The sequence below is a fragment of the Callithrix jacchus genome, chromosome 2 (genome assembly GCF_049354715.1).
Source record: "Callithrix jacchus isolate 240 chromosome 2, calJac240_pri, whole genome shotgun sequence".
In the NCBI taxonomy this organism is placed as follows: Eukaryota; Metazoa; Chordata; class Mammalia; order Primates; family Cebidae; genus Callithrix; species Callithrix jacchus.
This window is the reverse complement of record NC_133503.1, coordinates 189,673,517-189,695,341: the sequence shown is the minus strand read 5'-3', so window position 1 is coordinate 189,695,341 and position 21,825 is coordinate 189,673,517. Positions and strand designations below refer to the sequence as shown.

The 21,825-nt window shown below is 42.4% G+C and overlaps 1 protein-coding gene across 1 annotated transcript in view; it reads left to right on the top strand.

The window, feature by feature from the left end:
* Positions 1–422: 422 nt before the first annotated feature.
* The window catches only part of FBXL7 (F-box and leucine rich repeat protein 7), a 418,014-nt gene continuing 396,611 nt past the window's right edge, over positions 423–21,825 (top strand). The window contains exon 1 of the mRNA XM_035291754.3: positions 423–955. Within this exon, the coding sequence (XP_035147645.1) occupies positions 919–955 (37 nt within the window). The 5' untranslated portion in view covers positions 423–918. The remainder of the gene's footprint in view (positions 956–21,825) is intronic.

Sequence of the window (21,825 nt, the reverse complement as noted above, 5' to 3'; positions counted from 1 at the left end):
CCAAACAGGGAAGTCACAGGAGAATGCCAACGCTTACACCTGAAAGGTGTCCGAATCAGACAAGGATGCGTGTTTATTTTAAATGCCCACGCACTTAAAATGGGCTGTACTTGCAGGCAAACCCAAGGGATTCCAAACGACGCCTGGAAGTTCATCTTACAGACTGGGGGCCAAGCCTATAAAAAAAACAACAGTAAAACAGCCAGCGGGACGTTGCTTCGCTCCGAAGGGCTCGCGGGTGGCCCGCAGAGCCGGTGACAGGCTGGGGCCGGGAGCCGGAGCCCCGAAAAGGCGCACTGTCCCTTTAAAAGGCCGCGCATCTCCGGGCCGGCCTTCCTCCCCGGGGCTCCAGCTGTGATTGACGCTGGGCGGCGAGAGGAGGCGCCTGGCGCTAACAAAAGTCCGGCCCGCGGGCGAGCTGCGTCGGGCCGCCAGTCTTCGCTCGCTCCGGGCACCCGCAACAAGTGGCCGCCGCGCCCTCCCCGGGGAAGCCGCGGGAGCGCAGGGGCACCCGAAGGACGCGGCCGAGCCTGGGAGCCCCGGCGCCCGCCCGGCTCAGCGCCCACCGGAGGGAATCGGGGCGGGCGGATGGGGACCCCGCGGCGGCGGCGCGGTGAGCCTCTGGGCGGCCCCGGGAAGCGGGCTGAGCGCGGGGCTGCGCCCGCGGGCCATCAGCGCAGATTCTAAGTGCTGCGGCTGTGCCTGGCCCCGCCTGGAGCCACCGGGGGTGCCAGGAGTGGACGGAGCGCCCCCTCCCACTGGAGTGCGGGGACCTCCCCTGGCCGGAGGTCGGCCCTGGAGCGTGGGGGGATGTGCAGCTAACGGTCCTGTCCGGAGGGCTTTCCTCGGGCCGAGCGCGCAGGAGGTGCGCCGCAGCGATGGAGTGTCCCGGGAGACGGCGGGCATGACGGCGACAGGATGGGCGCGAACAATGGCAAACAGTACGGCAGTGAGGGTGAGTGGGCCGCCCGTCCTTAGGCTCCCAGATCGCGTCCCTCCTACTCCTCTTTCCGTCGCCCTCCGGGCTGGGAAGAGAGGTTCTCGCCCGCGGCGGTGACGCACCCCCGTTTGGCACCCTGTCTGGGTCACCACCTTCGCCGTTGGCACTGAGTGACCAATGAGTAGGTCAGGCGCCCAGAGGATGCTTTTCCAAAGGGAGGTCTCTTTAAGCAACTTCCCAGTTTGGCTTTGGGAAGGCTTAAGTTCCATCTCTGCTGTGTTTCGGAGCACATGTGCCTCAACCTTTCTTCCTTGGGCATCTGTGGTTTAGGAGATGATGGTTTGGCAGATGGCGGAAGACGTTTTTGAAAAATAACTCCTTGAAAACTTTCTCGGTCCTTTGTGTTCCAGCCCCCCTGTACTCTACTGTAGCAGGAAAAACTTCTGGAAGGAGAAGTTTCCATTCTTTGCTCGCTGCCCCCTGCTCTGACAGCTTCGTGAAACTAAGCACCTATCAGTCCTGCGAGGCGTGGAGTGGTTGGGGGCTTTGTCTGGGCTCTCTCGGGGCTCGAGACGGGCAAAGGACCATCTGTTACGTGGGGCTGGAAATTGCACAGAAATATTGCCTGTCAAGTGGGAACTTGGAAGTTGGGGAAACTTTAAACTCCACCTACTCCTAAAAGGATGATGGATGTCTGGGTTGGTTTCTCCCTCCTCCCTCCTCCTTCCTCCCACTATACATAAAACCCTAGCGTGGTATCCCAGTTAACAGCTAGCCCCTGATATGCATAAGGCAAAGGCATTTTTTGCAGTTCAAAAGTTAAGAAGGTTTGTGTCTAGGGGGCTTGGCTGGAGAGGAGTGGAAGAGACTGGGTCTGTTTTACAGCCCACCCCCAGAGGACAGTTGGTTACAAAGGAGGGGCTAGCGCTTGCAGACTGGTAGGAATGCAGGCTAGCTATTCAGCCTGTGGCCTGGAGGAAACTCTTATCATCCTGTTCGAAACTTTGAGCTGTAGCCACGGAATGTGGGTGTCTCTCCTCGTTTCTCAGCAGCTTTGTGAAATTACAGTAGAAACCCACCCTACAAAAACCATACCCACAAAAAAACCTTTTGTTTAAGTCATCCTTTTTCGAGATATCATGTTTTGACTTCCATATATGTGTGTGTGTGTGTGTATCTATATATGTATATTTCCTTATCTTAGTCAGTGATATGAGGTTTTTTTGACAATTTTTTTTTTTTTAAGTTAAAGGCTGACTTTTTAGATAGCAAATGTGAAAGTATGCCAGAAAAGATCATTGGAGACTCTGGGACACTCCCCAAGACGTCTTAGAGTTAATATTATAAAAATGTGCAGAAAAATAAGTGATCAAGCCTTCTTACTCTGAATTATTAAAAAGCTTTCAGGACATGATTGTAGCATGTGCTTGTCAACTCTGGGTGTATGCTAGTTGAACACTCGGGGAAAAAGACAGCCCAAGAGGTATATAGAATCACTGCTATGAGTTCTTTCTTGAACAGCCCCCTGCACCCTCCCCACCCCCACCCCGCAGCCTTTCTAATCCTCTGCAACTTGTTCTTATATCCCAGCTTTCTCGTATTGTGCAGTGTGTGGTATACGACGACTTCCTGTCTGAACAGCAGAATTTTCAGCCCTTGGGAGAGAAAAGGAGAGACAGGGAACTAATGTTCTCCAGCTGTTATCCTTAAATGCTACCTCTGCATTTTCACTTCAGTTGAAGTGAAATTTTACTGGGATCAGATTTAGATGCACTGTGGACTTTTTATAGGAAAAACCTCTTGTGCTCAGCTGATTAAAGAGGACCAATAGGAGGCTTTACAAGGTGACTGTGAGTTTTGTCTAGAGGTACACACTGTGTTTAGTTTTCATCAACACTCTTCAAATGCATCGAGATTCCTCTGTTACAGGTGAGGAAAACATAAATAGAAGTAACATGACCTTCTTTTTTTTTCTCCAAGCCCCAGCTATATGGTGGCTCCTCCTAAGTAGGGTTATAATATATGTAATGGGTTATGGTCAACTTTGTTATTCCATCGTAAAATCTATGCAAATAATCTGCTGGGCTCAGGTGTGTCTGTGCCATCTTTCTTAATTAAAATGTTACATTTCAAAGAAAGTAAAAGCAACCCCTAGACAGAGTATCTTTATTATCAAAGGCGACTGAAAATGAAGACAATTTTATAGAGTTAGTACATTTTCTTTATGGTTTATCTCGAACATAAGGAGGAAATTATCCATGAGTGCATACCAATAAAATACAGTGAGAGATTTATTAAAGCAAACTAAATATGGGTTGAGAAGGACTCTCTACTTCTATATTTGAGTCCTTGTGGATGAACTGAAGCCTAACTTAATAGGTAGATAAGATTGAAAATCTAATTTAGGAGTATGCACCTGTAACAATAGCTGAGGTTGGGTGTAGTGGCTCACGCCTATAATTCCACCACTTTGGGAGGCCTAGGCGGGTGGATTAGTTGAGGTCAGGAATTCAAGACCAGCCTGGCCAACATGATGAAACCCCATCTCTCCTAAAAATACAAAGATTATCCATGCGTGCTGTCGAGTGCCTGTAATCCCAGCCACTCGGGAGGCTGAGGCACAAGAATCGCTTGAACCTGGGAGGTGGAGGTTGCAGTGAGCAGAGATCAGGCCACTGCACTCCATCCTGGGCAACAGAGTAAGATTCGGTCTCAAAAACCAAAACAAAATAAACAAACAAAAAAACTCAATAGCTGCGTCGTGGCCCATCCCAGCAGCTGTAATTCAATCACTTACACTGCTGAGTGTTCAAACAAGACAAACGCCAACCTGTAACCGATCCAGCTGTTCCTGTACCTCACTTCTGATTCTGTATGTCATTTCCTTTTTTTTTTTGTCTGTAAATCTTCTTCCACCACGTGCCTGTGCTGGAGTCTCTCTGAATCCACTGTGATTCTGGGGGCTGCCTGATTCACAAATTGTTCATTGCTCAGTTAAATTCCCTTAAATTTAATTCAGCTGAAGTTTTTCTTTTAACAGATTACTTGGCTATAAAATATTGGTGTTCGCGTATATTTCAAAAATCTGCAACTTAAGTATATTTTACTTCTTAATGGCAGTTGACCTCACTATGCAAATGTTTGTTGAGTATTACAAATATTGTTGAATTATTAGAGCTTTAAAAACATGAGTATTCTCTTGGTAATCTTATTTTCTCCTGCTCTTGGAAAATATCTTTTCTTTAAAAACAATTATTCATGAGGCTTACCTTAGCAGATGTAATGGGGCATCAGCTTCCAACTCAGTGTATTCCAAGGACTAGCACTATCCACATCACCTGGGGGCTTGTCAAAAATGCAACTTCTCCACTTATCACAGGCATGGTAAAGTTCAGAGAACTTACTGGGTAGAGTACAGAGCACTGACTCGGAAAAAATATATAATTACAGCATCAACTCCAGGGGTGTTTGTTCTCTAGAGTGAAGAGAGAAATTTCTTATTGACATTGCTTGTTGTTGTCTGTTCCTTGAATGCGTAGTCATTCATTTCATTTTGCTCTTATAATGCCATAAGGGACCACGTCATAGAGATTAACTTTAAGAAGACATAACTAACAGGGAAGGTAAGACTATTTTTACTGAGAAACCAGTCAGTACTCCTCCCTCTTTTGTTATCCTTTTTGATCTCTCATCTCTATCTTCCTCACAAACTCCCACCTCTTCCTCTAACTCAACCAGTCCTGAAATTCTTGCTTTCCCCTATAGATCAAAGGTATGGGTAGATCAATAATGGGTTTTGTTTTCCCAAATCTTTAGTGAATATTCAGGTTATTGGTCTAATTTGCAGCCTCATATCCTGTTGCTATTCGAGAGACTTGGATTTTGCTCTAGGGATAAAGCTAATGGCTATGTGATTAGTATGGTTTGGTAAAATCTTTTATGGAGGGCTGTGTGTGTGTGTGTGTGTGTGTGTGTGTGTGTATCTTCTTTCGTAAAGTGCAAGTCCATGTGTAGAAATCTGGAGAATAAATTGGGGTGCTTCAAAGTCATTAGAACCATTAGCTTTGACTCCAGTTAAGTCCAATTTCTGTTCAAGAGAGAAGCTGCTCTCTCTGCCTTTTAAGGTTTCTGAGCCTCACCATCACTTACTCGGTGGTTTCAATGTTTTGTTTATTCTGCTTCAGCAGGTCAGAGGCAGTAGCACGTGCACTGTTGACAGCTTCTTTGCAAAGTCCAGGATATTGTTGAATTGGGGCTGATGAGAGACCATAGGGAAGGAGTGAGATCCTTGGTAACTCTGCTGCTCTACCAAGGGCAGTTTCTTTCACCGTCTCAGCACTGACGGGTGCTGTCAGATATGAGGAGAGCCAGTTGTTTGAGAGCGTAAATATTCACAAGTTCATCACCGTTTCAGGAAACATATCTTGAAATTATAATAACAATGACAGCTAATGTTTCTTGAAAACTTTCTATGTCCAGGCATAATTCTAAGCACTTGCTGTGCAGTGATCCATTTCATCCTCACAAGGATCTTATGGGGTAGATACTTGTAGATTGCACGTTTACCGATGAGGAAACACAGGACCAGAGAGGATGGTAATTTTCCCAAGGTCATTCAGTAGGTGTAAGCTGAATGGGGACTCAGGGTCAGCTCTATCTAAGCTCAGAGTCACTTATTCATTCATTCAACTTAAATGTGTGTTAACTTTTTACTTCCCCACTATGTGCCCAGGACTCTTAGATTCTTGGAATAAGTCAGTTAACATATGAAGGTCCTGTCCTTGTCCTTTGTAAACGCTTGTGTGTGTGTGCTTATGTGTTGGGAGGAAGGGAAATGAACAGCGGACACACACACACACAGTAATTCCATAAACCGTGTGGTACATTACAAGAGGCTAACGTCCCCGAATAAAGATAATTGTCAGATTAAGATGATTGGGAGTGTGGGTAGAGGGTATTATATTTTAATTAGAGCAGGCACCATGGGCCTTACTGAAATGTTGGCATTTAGACCAAGACCTGAAGGACATGATGGGCTGAGCTTTAGGAGTCAGGTAGCATGCCAGCTGCTACTTTTAATCACTGTGTTAAACCGAGGGGCATACAGTGTCCACCCCCCATCCCCTGTGGTTGCATTCTAAACACCCCAGTGGATGCCTAAAACTTGGAGAGCACTAAACCTGATTGCTGTCAGTTGGAACCTTTCTGTACATTTCTTCCACCCTCAAATTTAATTCCATCTTACTTAAGCACTTATCACGAATGGTGGCTCCAACTTTTACAGTTTGAGGTCAGACAGCAAAACTAGCAGGAATTTCTTTTTTCTTTTACAGTTTTATGGATAGAATATTCGTTCTTATGTAGATCTTAGCAGCCTCAGCATACAGCTTTTTTTTTTCTTTCCTTAAGAGCTTTCAACTTTGCACTTAAAGGAAGCCATTTGTGGCTTCTTGGCATATTTGAATTGCCAGCAGCATTCCTCTTGTACTTTGAGGCCATTATGAAGTAGAACACGGGTGACTCGGACATAAGCACTGCAGTACCTGCACAGTCAATTTGATCACCGAGATGGCTACTCTGTGGCTCCAGAGCAGGAAGTGGCTACAGTGTGGAGATGCTGGACTTCCTAGGAAGGTGTGAGATTTCATCATGCTGCTTGGAAAGAACTCAAAATGTAAAACTTAGAAGTTGTCTATTTCTGGAAGTGTTTATTTACTGTTTTTTGACTACATGGGTTGCTAAAACTGAACAGTAAAACTGGATAAGGGGGACTTCTGTACAGTTTATGCTTGTCTTAGACAGTTCAAGCTCCTATGACAAAGTACCATGAGCAGGTTACTTATTCACAACAGAAATTGATTTCTTACTGTTCTAGAAGCTGGAGTTCTGAGATCAGGGTTCCAGCAAGAACAGGTTCTGGGGAGGGCCCTCTTCTGAATTGCAGATAGCTGCCTTCTCGTTGCATTATTGTATGGCATGAGGGAAAGAGAGCAAGGTAACTCTCTGGACTCTTTTTTTTTTTTTTTTTTTTAATTTTACTTTAGGTTCTGGGGTACATGTGCAGGTCATGCAGGGTTGTTGCATAGGTGCATACTATATCTGGCATTTCTCCCCATGTTATCCCTTCCCACCCTTCTTACCGCCAACTGTCCCTCTCCTACCCTCCATCACTGCCCCCAGTGTGTGATGCTCCTCTCCCTGAGTCCACGTGTTCTCATTGTTCAACACCCTCCTATGAGTGAGAACATGTGGTGTTTGGTTTTCTGTTCTTGCGTCAGTTTGCTGTGAATGATGGTTTCCAGATTCATCCAAGTCCCTACAAAGGACACGAATTCATTGTTTTATGGCTACATAGTATTCCATGGTGTATATGTGCCACATTTTCTTTGTCCAGTCTGTCATTGATGGGCATTTGGGTTGGTTCCAGGTTTTTGAGATTATAAACAGGGCTGCAATGAACATATGTGTGCATGTCTTTATAGTAGAATGATTTATTGTTCTTTGGATATATACCCAGTAATGGGATTGCTGGGTCAAATGGAATTTCTTTCTAGATCCTTGAGAAATCGCCACACTGTCTTCCACAATGGTTGAACTAATTTACACTCCCCCCAACAGTGTAAGAGTGTTCCTATTTCTCCACATCTGGCCTCTTCTTTTAAGGGCACTAATCTTATTGATCAGGGTTCTACCCTTATGACCTAATTACCTCCCACAGGCCCCACCTCCAGATGCTATCACATTGGGATTAGAGATTCAGCATGGGAATTTTGGGAGGGCACAAACATTCACTCCTTTGCAATGTTTGAGGGCATACATTTATCATTTTTTGCAAAGTATAACATTATCAGCCTTCTATAGTCAGCTATTAATAATGCAACAGAGTCAGTCTGGCCACTGTGCATACTAGATTCTTTGCTAATATGTTTCATCCACTTATAATATATAATTTGTGATTTCATTTAAGGGGAAGGGAGGAGAAGGCCCAGGGCATTCTCTTCTAAGGTAATATCCTATTATTGCTTTGACTACTGGATGCTGCCTGACTTGCTGGATATGTGCATATTGGCCTAAAGATCTCAAAAAAATCACCCTAGTTCTGAGTTAGACATAGGTGTTCATCTTTTGCCTCTAGCGACTAATTTCATTCTGATGGAAGTCAGAGATAAATGATTCTGTTCCACTATTAGGTTCAAATAAAAACATTAGTGCAGCTAACAATACCATCTTTGGTCTGACAATGATAAGATGTTTTTTGAGATTTTGGGGAATCTTTTTGTAGATTTAAAACAAAACAGAAAATAGAGATAGCTTTTCTTTTTACTTGGAAATCAATTCACATAAACTGTCTTAACTGTCTCTACCTTTTGAAATAGAATGAATTCTGGATTGATTTTGAGTATTAAGAATCCCTTTTGTCCTGAGGCCATATCCAGTGGTATCTCTGGGAGCTGCTTAGACAACTTTGCCTGGCTGTTTGGTAGAACCTTCTAGGTATTATGCATTTTAAGATGGATGTAGGGATGTATTAAAATATGTGACAGCATCTGAAATAAAATCCAGAGTGAATAAATTTCTTGAATGGATAAAGGGAATAAATGAAGTTTATATACTTACATGCAGATGCTCCTCAACTTATGATGGGTTTATGTCCCAATAAATTATCCTAAGTCAAAAATGTCTTACATCAGGCTGGGCGCGGTGGCTCACTCCTATAATCCCAGGACTTTGGGAGGCCGAGGTGGGTAGGTGACCTGAGATGAGTAGTTTGAGACTAGCATGGCCAACATGGTGAAATCCCATCTCTACTAAAAATACAAAAATTAGCTGGGTGTGATGGTGAGCACCTGTAATCCTAGCTACTCAGGAAGCTTAGGCAGGAGAATCATTTGAACTTCGGAGGTGGAGGTTGCAGTGAGCCAAGATTACACCATTGCCCTCCAACAACAGCGAGACCCCATCTCAAAAAATATATATATATCTTAAGTCAAAAATGCATTTAATACGCTTAACCCACCTAACAGCGTAGCTTAGCTTGGCCTACCTTAAATATTCTCAGAAAACCTACACTAGCCTTCACTTGGGTAAAACATCTAACATCAAGTTTGTTTTATAATGAAGTGCTGAAGATCTTGTGTAATTTATTGAATGCCGTACTGAAATGAAAAACAGAATGGTTGTATGGGTATTCAGAGTACAGGTTCTACTCATGCATGGGCTTTTGCACTATGGTAAAGTTCAAAAAATTCTAAGTCAGGACATTGTCTGTATCTTAGAAAATAACATCTGAAGAGCTGTCATGATGAAAATTAGACTTCGGTGTGCTGAACAAAGAATATATGTAAGTTACAAGAAGTTAGATTTGGTTCAGTCTAAGGAAGATCTGTCTGATGATGAGAGCCGCCCAAATCATAGCTGGGCTACCTAAGGAAGAATGGGCCCTCTCACATGGGAAGGTAGTAATCGCAGTGGAGGAGGTTGTGCTAGAGATTTTCTGCATTGAGTAAGGAGATCAACTATCTGACCCTAAACCACATTCCCCAGGAAACATTCTGTCACATGTGATTATGTTTGATGAAGGATAATTATTTGGTTCTAACTCCTGTTGCTACTTTTTCTCATCAGTACTTCTCTATCATTTTAATTAGTGATTAGGAAATACTTCCCTCACTTTTTCTGGGTTAATTATGCATGTGAGTATATTATACATATGTGTTTATAGCTATCTAAATGTATTTAATTATTAATTTGAAAATATACTGACTTTATTTCCTTGCCTTTAGTGGGATATAACCTGCACCAAAAATTGGATTTGATAAATGACTTCCTGTTTTGAGTGCAGTAATGGATACCAACTAAACTTACAGTGTTTTTGTTACTTTCATTACTGCCCTAAAACATGTAGATCTACTAAAATTGAAGCAAGACCCTTAATTGTGTTTATAGTGAATGACTTGAATAAATTTTTTCACTTTGAGATAAGACTTTGAATTGATGTTATTTGATTAGAAGCTACAAATTGACTAGAAGCCCACAAACAGAGCGTCTTTTTCAGGGAGCTCTGAGGCACTTTGGTACAGCACAGGGTCTTCTGGGAGGGGCAGAACGGCAGTTCTTCCACCTGGTAATAAAATCTGTGTTGGCAGAACATCCTCAAAATGTAGCTTTTTTTTTTTTTTTTTTAATTCCTGCTATAGCTACAGAAATTCAGACCTCCTCTTTTCATCTCTTACTGCATTAATCTCTGGATACAATAAGATGTTCTCTAAGGAAGTTCAGAGTCTAATTGAGAAGCTAGGCATGGAGGCCAGTGATTTCCAAACAAGATGATGATAATCGTCCTGATTCACAGAAAGACTCTACTTCTATGATAAATGTGGACACGAGTGAGAAGTGGGATGTGTGCCTAAGAATTGAGTTACCCTCTAAGTAATGACAATCTTGTCTTTAATTCCTGAAATGTCTAAAAGATGTGCCTGTTTTCTAAAAACAAAACCCCAAAACCAAAGGAAAAAAAAGTGAGTAGCTGGGAGGAAGTGGAGCGTAGGCTCTTGGGAAAAACTAAATATTTTGTTTAGAGATTCTCCCTGGTTATCCCCAAAACCATCATGTTCCATTTCTCACATGGCTTAGTTCATGGAAGGTGATTCCTGTGGGTTCCATGGTAATTGAGGACCATGGTATGTTTCAAAAAGGGGGTAGAAAAAAACCTGGCCCGCCTGGGTGCTTCCCCAGCCATGTACTGCAGTGAAGGACAGTGGAAGCTGGTGGGGAGATACTTTTAAAAAGTGCTAGTTAATACCCCAAAGAGGAACAGCTTTAAAACTTTTGACATGAATAAACTGACCATCTCTGAATTTTCCTGGGGAATGGAAAACAAGCACATGGTCAATATTTTCTCCGTTCCATAGTTGAAGAAGTGTAGACTGTTTCTGGAACTGCAGATCTCTAGTAGGTTGTGAATTACATGTGCTCATTCTATCAATTCCTCTTTAAATTCTTAAACCAGTAACAAAATGAAAAACAGTTGTTAACACTGCGTGAACTCATAATTGTAACTGTAGAAGCCTTGAGCAATGTGTAGAAATGTTATTAAAACATTTTTTGTTTGCTACCCTTTCTGTGGTAAATTCCTTTGCTGCAGTTTCTATGCAGATGTCGCAGCGGAAAGGGAGTCAAAATTTCTAGAGAAAAATTTCAGGGATTTCTCTGATATTTGTGGATTGGCCCTTTGATACAAGTAAGCCACTTTTTGGCAAGGTAGAGAAGTCAGGAAAAGTCTACTTATATGTGTAGTTGAACCTTTTGGTTCTATTGAGTACTGGGGTCAAATAGTGCCAAGTATCTTGGTTAAGTCCAAGACCAAGACCAGATCTTACATGTTCCAGCTGTAAGTGGTAACTCAGACCCCAGGAAGAAGAAGAAGGTATGCAGGGAAGGGAGGAAGAAAGAACATCAGAATAAGGAGAGGAAAGAAGAGGACAAATTCAGGGGGAATGGGAATTACAGCATCAATTGTCCTCTAATGTAAAAAGAAGAAAAATCGATGTTCTACGTAACTTTTTTTTTTTTTTCCCAAGACGGAGTCTCTCTCTGTCACCCAGGCTGGAGTGCAGTGGTGCGATCTCACCTCACTGTAATCTCCACCTCCCTGGTTCAATCAATTTCCCTGCCTCAGCCTCTGGAGTAGCTGAGATTACAGACACTTGCCACCATGCCCGGTGTGTGTCTTTTTTCTTTTGTATTTTTAGTAGAGACGAGGTTTCACCTTGTTAGCCAGACTGGTCTCGAACTCCTGACCTCGGGCAGTCCGCCCACCTCAGCCTCCCAAAGTACTGGGATTACAAGTGTAAGCTACTGTGCCCAGCTGACTCTCTTTTACTAGACAGAAAACTTATGAGACAGAAATGATTATTAATAGATATTTGGTAGGCCTGATTGTTGCCAAGATTATTCCATTTTCAATCATTTAAATAATAATAGCTAGCAGTTATTGAGCACTGGGTGCCACTTCCTTCTAGGGCACCTTACTCACAGTCATTCATGTAATGCTAAGGACAGCCAATAAGGCTGGCACCGACGATCAGTCCCACTTTACAGTTACCTACACGGAAGCTTAGACGCCAACTCCCTACCCAGGGCACACAGCTGGTTCCTGGCTGAGTCACACCCGACTTCCCCTTGTTCGCTCTGGAGACCACGCCCCTTCTCACCCTGCCCAACACCATCATTTTGGCCGCAGCCCAAATCTTTTCCAATCTTTGTTTTGTTTGTGTGTTTAAAAGAGTTGCAGTGACTGAGAAGTGGCCCCCTCCCAATGACAGTTTTATGGACTAGGTGATCAAAAATGAAAGGCATCTTCTGAGGGAAACTTGTAACTCATTTTGCTGGCTTTCCAGAGGACGAATTAACTGCTCATTAGGCAACAATCTGCTGACAAATTGGCAGGCTATCCAGTGTCTGTAATAACTTTCGCATATAAAATGATGAGCACATTCTTTAGAGTCCACAGAGTGAAAGTAGAGCTGAGAGGCTGTCCTCCAGGTGCTCCAGGACACTATTATTAACTTTTAATTGATCTTTTTGCAGAGACAGCCCTTTACCTGGGGTAGCCTTTGTGCCTACACACAACCAAAAGCTCATGGAGGGCTGAGAAGAGTATACACTTTTAACTTCCATTCTAAATAGCTGAGAGTTTATACCTTATATTTTCCTCTGGTTTCAAAGGTATAGATTTTAAATAGCAGATGCTATGGGGAGTTATCCCAACATATGTTGGGATATGCCAGTCCCTGGCAGGTTTCTCCATGATTATGTCTATGAAATTGCTTTGTAAATTTTAACACATTTCAGAAATTAATCTCATTTATCATTACCGGAATGGTGGGAAGGGTATCTATCATTATTGTCAGTTTATAGGTGAGGAAGCTGAGGTCTTGGCAGATGAAAATAGGGACCTGCGAAGCAAAATGGGGATCCTTTCATCACTTTTGCAGCTCTACTAGGAATAGAGAAGTCTGGGTCCTTGTCGGTCATCTCAAAACACCCAGCCACAACCCAGAAGTGCAGCTTCGAAGTGGTAAATTATTATGAGAATGCAGAGGGAATTACTGTAAGACAAAGGAACATGACAAAATGACGTTATTCATTAGAGTACACTTCCTGGTTAAAACAACTCAGCAGGGGCTCCCTCCTCTGCAAAACTCCGTTTGGGACATTAAGAGAAAGTTATTTTACTATTGGGAAGATCAGAGAATCAGCTCTAAAACTGACATCCTCAGCATCACTGGAGTATTTATTCTCTTCAGTCTTGTATGCTTTTCTGTTTCACAGAGGTCTTCGGAAGTGCTTAGGTCCTGGGGTAAGCCCTTTAGGATGAGTTGGTTCAGCACTCATTGCAGTTCTGTCACTGTTGAATGGAAATCATCTTACTCATTTAGTCTTTAATTTCTTTACTTTACATTCGCTATCCTCTGGTTTAATCTTTGTTTCTTTTACTGTTTTCTATTCGTTTGTGTTTATTCCTTGCTCATCCTTACATATGTGCACACTCATGATTATACCCTTCTCACACAGTAGGTCCTCAATATAGTTTTGTTAAATGAATAAATAAGGATGGATCTATAGCCATGATCCTTATTGGGTCTAGGAAAAAACCCTATGTCATATTTTCTGGGAACCTTTCTTAAACTTGGACCTTTTACCCTTGTAAAAAGAAGTTTCTCCGGACATATGTCTTCTTCTGAGGATATTCTAGTTTGGAACTCTATTTTTAACAGCATAAGTACATTTTCTTGTAGATGAAAATAGTTTTGCTTGTATATTTAAGGAAAAATGAAATACATATTTTCAAGCATTGCTGAAGACAGTTGCTGAAGACTCTTCAACCTTACCTCTTTACAGTATTGTTGACTTAACTACTTTCAATGATTAGTATTGAGTAGAATCTACTATGTATTTTTTATTGAAAATTATGTTGTTTTGTAGTATTTGTTTTATCTGACTTGGAAATTGGTTTTATATGAAAACTTCAGTCAATCATTAATCTAGAAAACATTTGTTCTTTAAATTAATAGTTATTTCTTTGGCTCAGTGTTTTCTCTCTGGGTTAGAGAGTCTTAGGCTTATGAATCCTGTTAAATTTGTATTGATCGAATGTGGCTTTGTAGCTCTGGTCTTCTCCTTTTGCTTTACAAAATATAGAAAATATTGTGTGTGTCTGGTATGATTGGAAATGTCTGGTAGATCTTCTGCCTCTAGCTGCAGCTGCCCACATTGCTAAAATCAGAAGCAGAATAACCAATATAAGAAAAAAAATTACAGTATTGACCTGTAATGTGTATGGATATGTACACATACATGAGAATAGATGTAAAAAACCCTTTCTAGAAATTGAGCAAACTCCATTTTTTCTATCTTCTTTCTGTGGTGAGAAATACAGTATCTTTCTACAAGGAATTTGAGAAGTACAATAAAAATGAAAGCATTATTTGTTTCTTTAATAACGTGATGGCTGTTAGAGGAACAGCTTCCAATAAAGGATCATCATAATAAGCAAGCTAGAGAAGAAGGAAATAGACCAAGATGTGAGCCTTTGGAATTGGAACTTGAGGTGAAGGCAACTGCCTTGTGAGCAAAGGACTTGGAATGGTCGCACTGAAGGAATTGTTCTGTCATGGTTCGTATCTGCCTGCAGCTGTGTGTTTTAGTGTCTCCTGCTTGAGCGTTCAGATCAGATGGATGGATGTGATGTCTCGCTGCTGGAGGGGATTTTACTCTGCATGACATGAGCCTGGCTGACCTTCATTTTGAAGTGCCAGATGTCAATGCAGATTCATAGACAACATTCATATTTGTTTTTTAGTTTTTGTTTTTAAAGATCAACAGCTGCTCTGCTGGTCACAAAGATTTATGTAGCCTCATTTGGATAATGTATATTGTGTATACTGCTCTGAAGTAAATTTCAAGAAATGACATTTCTGTTCGGAATAGCATACTTTTTACTTTTATTTTGTATCGACTTTGCTTATTTAATTATATTTTAATACTTTTCTCTCATTTTTTTTTCCCTCTCTTGAAAGGCCTCTCCTGTTGATTACCCTGCAAGCTTGTTTTGAGAGGCAGTATTTCCTTGGGGAGTCTTTCTGCATTCCTAAAGCCATAACAACATGAACTGAGCAATAAAAAACCAATTCCCTCCCCTTGGTTGTGCTTCAAATAGTCATTTCTTTGATACTGGCTGATAAAAACAGGAAAAGGATCATTTTTAAATGCATTGGTTGGTGTTGCCTTACTTCCAATAAGGAAAATTGCCTCACAAGGGGGAGCATGGGCAATAAAGATACGACTAACTGAGTGATTGTATTGAATCTAATGTTGAAATTCCCAAGATGCTGCCTGCAAATCTAATTTAATCTGGGGATAGCTGTGCATTCACTGTAGTGTGTGGATTTAAATTTTGCTGTCGCTGAAGATCGTCTTTTTACATTCAACAAAGATGAACTTCAAATGCTACCAGCGATTTTTGATGTCCCTTCCCCATTAGGAATACTTTTAAGCTTTGTGGTAGGTAATAAAAGGGGGACATTGGCCAAGAATGGATTACGGGGTAGAATTATGGATGTTATAGTGGCGAAGATGACCTCAGAACACCTTCCAGACAAAGAGGTTGAGGCACAAAGAAATGAAGAGCTTCGCCAAGGTCATACACCTAGCAAGGCTTTAGGATACTAAAATTGATTTTCTTAGTCTAGCTGTGTTTCACTGTAATCCAGTTCTCTCTTCCTCATCATGCTTCTCCCCCTTTTTTCCTTACTTTCAGAAGATTTGAGATGAATAGAATAACTGCCCTACTTGTCTGTCCACATGGCCCCTTCAGGACTGACATGTCCCTGCCCTGGGCCACTGAAATTTCATAGCCCAGTGCCTCTTCAGAAATCACTCTCCTCCAAGACAGGGAGGTTGAGGGAGTAGGGAGCCCACATGCCATGACTAGTTTAGGCGGGGGTACAATTTGGGACAATTCTGAAGGGTCATTTTGGGTCCAGAGTTCCTATGGACTTTGCTGAGTCCCGTGTTGCAACTACATTGTAGACCATCTTCTCTCTGTCCAATTTGCCTGTTCCCCTTTCCTTTCATCAGGTGATCCCCAGGGTATTTTCCAGTAAACCACCTACGCTCAGACCATCTCAGAGACTGTTTACCAGGGAACCCAACATAAGACAGCAAAGAAACTGGAGTAAGATGCTGTTTTTGGCAGTGGCCACGGATGGACAGGACGCCACTGTTGGGCAAGTCATCTCCTTCCTTGGAATCTCAGCCATTTTAAAGGGGAGCCTTCAGCTGACAGTTAAGAGACATGTCCTGTTTTCTGTTTGGGGACCTAGTCTAATCCTTTGATCTTATAGATGAGGAAATCAAATTCTGTGCACTAAAGTGACTTGACCAATAGTACACAGCTAGTTGGCAAAAGAACAATGTAAACAAGCTTATAGCTGATGCTATTAGTGCTGTTTTTGAAGAGCCATCATGGAATTTGTTCAGAGTTATTCTGCTGCTATAACTCAGAATCGACTGCAGATGGGTCTAGAGACCATTTGTCTGATCGATTTGCTCAACTCTGGCAGGGAAATCAGATATCTCAATAATTCCTCCATGGTCCTATTTTCCTGATTGTCTGCTGTGCTTTGAAGAGTGATCTCTGAAGCTCACCATAGTTGGTGAGTATTCAGTGGAATTCTGACGAAAAAATAGAGAAGCAGCAGCAGATGGTTTTAGTTGTTTTTATCTGAAATCAGCATTTTGTGTTACTGGCTATTAAGAGAATTGTGGAATATGCAATGCTTATGAAATGAGGGACCAATGGCATGTGCAGATTCATCAGGTAGAGGAAACATGCAGGAGTGAGTTGAATCATATGCAAGATGAAAAATGACTAAAATTTAATATGCAGTCTTATGGTTATTCTAAATTGTTTATCAGTCATTTTATTATGCTCAAATAACATTCCACTGAGATTATCAAATTACTGTAAGCTCAGAATCCCAATGATACTGAGAATTTTGGAATTAATTGAAAAACAAATGATTAGCTTATTATTACCACTACTGCAGGAATTCAGATTGTATGTAGTTTTTCTGGCATAATTAGCCAGCTACTCCTTTAGAAAGCATTCTTAGACTCCCACTGTGTGTAAATTAAGTCAAAATGTATTTTATTTGATACACAGAGTTCTGTGTGCCAGATTCTCTTTCTTTCTGTCTGCTCTTCTATATACTGTATACTCTGCCCAAAAAAGGAAACTCAGTGTTCCCTAAACATACCTTTTATTTTCTTAAATTTGTGTCTTGTATTATGTTGCATTTCTTTTTGGAATATTCTTCCTGTATGATTACCTATCATGATCTACTTGATGCAAGTCCAATTCAGTGTTAACTATTTAAAAAGATTGTTTTTTTGGTTTCCCTTAGATATGTCTGTTTAAAGTACTAAACTCTGTACTTTGAGAACGTATGTCAGGTGCTCGTAACTGTATTCACTGTTTCTTCCCTCTGAACCACTGTGGCAATTGTTCATACGGGATTTTTATTTTTTTGCTTTGCATATAGCTACTTGCATGTTTTAAATTCAATATATTTGTAGGTATCTATGTACCAGAGTCTACGCTAGATTGATATGGTTTGGCTGTGTCCCCACCCAAGTGTCATCTTGAATTGTAGTTCCCATAATTCCCCCACATGTCATGGGAGGGACCTCACAGGAGGTAATTGAATCATGTGGGTGGTTGCCTCCGTGCTGCTGTTCTTGTGATAGTGAGTGAGTTCGCATGAGATCTGATGGTTTTATAAAGAGCTTTTCCCCCTTTCGATTGACACTTCTCCTTGTTGCTGCCATGTGAAGAAGAACGTCTTTGCTCCCCCTTCTGCCATGATTGTAAGTTTCCTGAGGCCTCCCAGCCATGCAGAACTGGTTAAATTAAACTTATTTCTTTTATAAATTACCCAGTCTTGGGTATGTCTTTATTAGCAACATGAGAATGGACTACTAAGTAGATATTGGGGGTTTTAAAAAATAAGGACTTGTTTTTGAGTTAAGGGGCCTACAGTCTGGTGGGCTCCTTAATGAAGGAGGCATGGATGGTAAAAGTAAAGCATTCAGTGAGAGAGACCAGTCTGGGCATGGTGAGGTTTGGCTGTCGATGTTTAAAGGAACTTCTATCTGAGTGTATCTAGAACTGCATCTGGGAAGAGTAAGAGCTTTCCAGGTATGGCTGGGAAGGAAGTGGGTGAACAACATGAGGTCAGACAAGGAGGCAGGAACCAGTCATAGGCTTTGTGGGGAGGAAAGGGTGATGCGAGCTGAGCTTTACACCTTTAGAGGTAGACAGATTCAAGTGACGATGAAAGCAACATGAAGGAAGGTGGATGGCAGGAGAGTCCATGGCAAATGTTTAGCAAGGGGAGCCTTGAATAGATTTAGAAGGTCACTGAAGAGGCATGTGGATTTTACGGGAGTTACGGGGGACCCTTCTCCACTCATTTTGTTTACTTCCACCTGAAGGACCATCATTAATTTAACTCACAGACTGGAGTACTTAACTGATTTGCAAATTTTGGAGAAATAAAATTGACATCTTAGCTTCATCCTGTTTTCCTCCTGGGAGGGAGCTGCCCTCAGGAAGCACCCTCATTTGTGGGGAGCTCTTCTGGCCATGGGTAGACGAGCACTGGCGTCTTGCTACTGACACAGGTTCAGTTTTTTTTTTTTTTTTTTCTAAGACAGGGTCTCACTCTGTCACCAAGGCTGGAGTGCAGCAGCACGATCTCAGCTTACTGCAACCTCCACCTTCCAAGTTCAAATGATTCTTCTGCCTCAGCCTCCTAAGTAGCTGGGATTATAGGCCCATGCCATCACACCTGGCTAATTTTTGGATTTTTAGTAGAGACGGGGTTTGACCATATTGGCCAGGCTGATCTCGAACTCCTGACCTCAAACGATCCACCTGCCACGGCCTCCCAAATTGCTAGAATTACAGATATGAGCCACTGCGCCCGGCCACAGGCTCAGTTTTAACTACTTCGCTGTAGACTTAAAACTGCAACCTCCATACTAGAGTCACCAGAAATGAGGGTGCCGTTTTCCTTTCTATCTGCCACTTCTTTTTATTATTTCCTCAGTTTGTTTTGGACCTGGCAGGAGAAGGGAGATGCTATTCATGAGTCTCCTTGAGACCCTACCCTCTATGTGCAATGGGAGGTGGAAGGGCAGCTTAGGGAGAGCAGGGGAACCCTTGAATTGTGGCTGGAATAGAATGCCTGAAGAGGAGGGTGTGGCTTTCAGAGAGGAAATTAAGGTAGAATGAACAGGACTTGGAGACGTCGTGGCTGAAGTGATTGAGAAGATGAAAGACTCTAGAGGTCTCCGTCCTCCTGTAGAGGACTCTGGCTTGGGCAGTTGGTTGCCATTGGCTCCTACACCTTAACTTTCTGGTTGACCTGAGTTTTCCTTGAGTTGGTTGTTGAGGCCAGGGGAGTGCATCAGGGCTTCCATCTCTCCTTGAGACATCCAACCCGGGATCCCAGAGGATTTTTCAGGGACTGACATACTTGGGCATTTGTTCACCTAAGTGGTTCATTCCTTTCTTAATTCCTGTGGCTGGCACATATTTATTAATCTCCTTCTGTGTGTCAGCACTTGTTTGGCCTGCCCATGAGACACAATGGCGAATGAAAGCTTTACTTGTCCAGGATCTTGCAGTCTGTTGAGGGAGCCAGAAAAGCATACAGTGGGAGGTGCTGTTTAAGCAACGTCAGATCCAACCAGAGTTAGAATCTGGTTCCTGCAGGCGGGCACAGTGGCTCACTCTTGTAATCCCAGCACTTTGAGAGGCCGACGTGGGCTGATCACCTGAGGTTGGGAGTTTAAGACCTGCTTGGCCAACATGGTGAAACCCTGTCTCTACTAAAAAATACAAAAATTAGCCAGGTGTGGTGGTGCGTGCCTGTAATCCCAGCTACCTGGGAGGCTGAGGCTGGAGAATTGCCTCAGTATCTACCCCAAATGCTTACTTTGCACTATTTTTAAATTCTCCTGATGTGGCCCAGTAAACAAGTGAGTTGGCTTCTGAATATATTCTGCCAGAGACTTAGAAAACTGAAAAAAAAATAATGATTGTTAGAATTAATTTTTGGGACAGGACTTCCTGTCTATAGCGCAAAGAAGTTGTCACAGGAGAGCAAAGTTATGCTCTAGTTTTTCCTCTTTTGGAGAATACCTACAAATCGGCACTGGAAGGAGGGAAGTTAGAATGTGACTTATTTTTTGTGAAGTTTTCCTTCTGAGTACTAATTGCATGAAAGATCTAAGGAAGAGTTTGAGCTGCCCTTTTGTTATGGCAAATTTGGACATTCCTAGGAGGTGGAGAAATAGTGTGTTGGTGTGATTTGAAGACAGACCTGGTGGTAATGGGAGCAGCACTCTGATGAGTGGTATCCTATCCCATTTTGTTACAGAGAAGGTTCTTGGATCTTGCACAAGAAAGAATTCAGGGTGAGTCCATACAGTAAAGTGAAAGCAAGTTTATTAAAAAGTAGAGGAATAAACAGACACTTTACGAAAGAAGACATATATGAGGCCAACAATCATATGAAAAAATGCTCGTCGTCACTGGTCATTAGAGAGATGCAAATCAAAACCACATTGAGATACCATCTCACGCCAGGTAGAATGGCGATCATTAAAATATCTGGAGACAACAGATGCTGGAGAGGATGTGGAGAAAAAGGAACACTTTTACACTGTTGGTGGGAATGTAAATTAGTTCCACCATTGTGGAAGACAGTGTGGCGATTCCTCAAGGCCTTAGAAGTAGAAATTCCATTTGACCCAGCAATCCCATTACTGGGTATATATCCAAAGGACTATAAATCGTTCTACTATAAGGACACATGCACAGGAATGTTCATTGCAGCACTGTTTACAATAGCAAAGACCTGGAATCAACCAAAATGCCCATCAATGATAGACTGGATTGGGAAAATGTGGCACATATACACCATGGAATATTATGCAGCAATCAGAAATGATGAGTTTGTGTTGTTTGTAGGGACATGGATGAATCTGGAGAACGTCATTCTCAGCAAACTGACACAAGAACAGAAAATGAAACACCGCATATTGTCACTCATAGGCGGGTGATGAAAAATGAGAACACATGGACCCAGGGAGGGGAGTACTAAACCCTGGGGTCTATTGGGGGGAAAAGGGGAGGGCCAGCGGGAGGGGGAGGTGGGGAGGGATAGCCTGGGGAGAAATGCCAAATGTGGGTGAAGGGGAGAAAGGAAGCAAAACACACTGCCATGTGTGTACCTATGCAACTGTCTTGCATGTTCTGCACATGTACCCCCAAACCTAAAATGCAATAAAAAATTAAAAAAAAAAAAAAAGTAGAGGAATAAAAGAATGGCTACTTCACAGACAGAGCAGCCCTGAAGGCTGCTGGTTGCCCATTTTTATGGTTATTTATTGATGATATGCTAAACAAGGGGTGGATTATTCATGCCTCCCCTTTTTACACGGTATAGGGTAACTTCCTGAGGTTGCCATGGCATTTGTAAACTGTGCTGGTGGTGGGAGTGTTACAGTGAGGACGACCAAAATTCACTCTTGTGGCCATCTTGGTTTTGGTGAGTTTTGCTGGATTACTACAGCCTGTTCTATCAGCAAGGTCTTTATGGCCTATATCTTGTGCTGACCTTCTGTCTCATCCTGTGACTTAGAATGCCTTAACTCTCTGGGAATATGCAGCCCAGTAGGTTTCAGCCTTATTTTACCCAGTTCCTATTCAAGATGGAGTTGCTCTGGTTCACGCACCTCTAACAATTTCT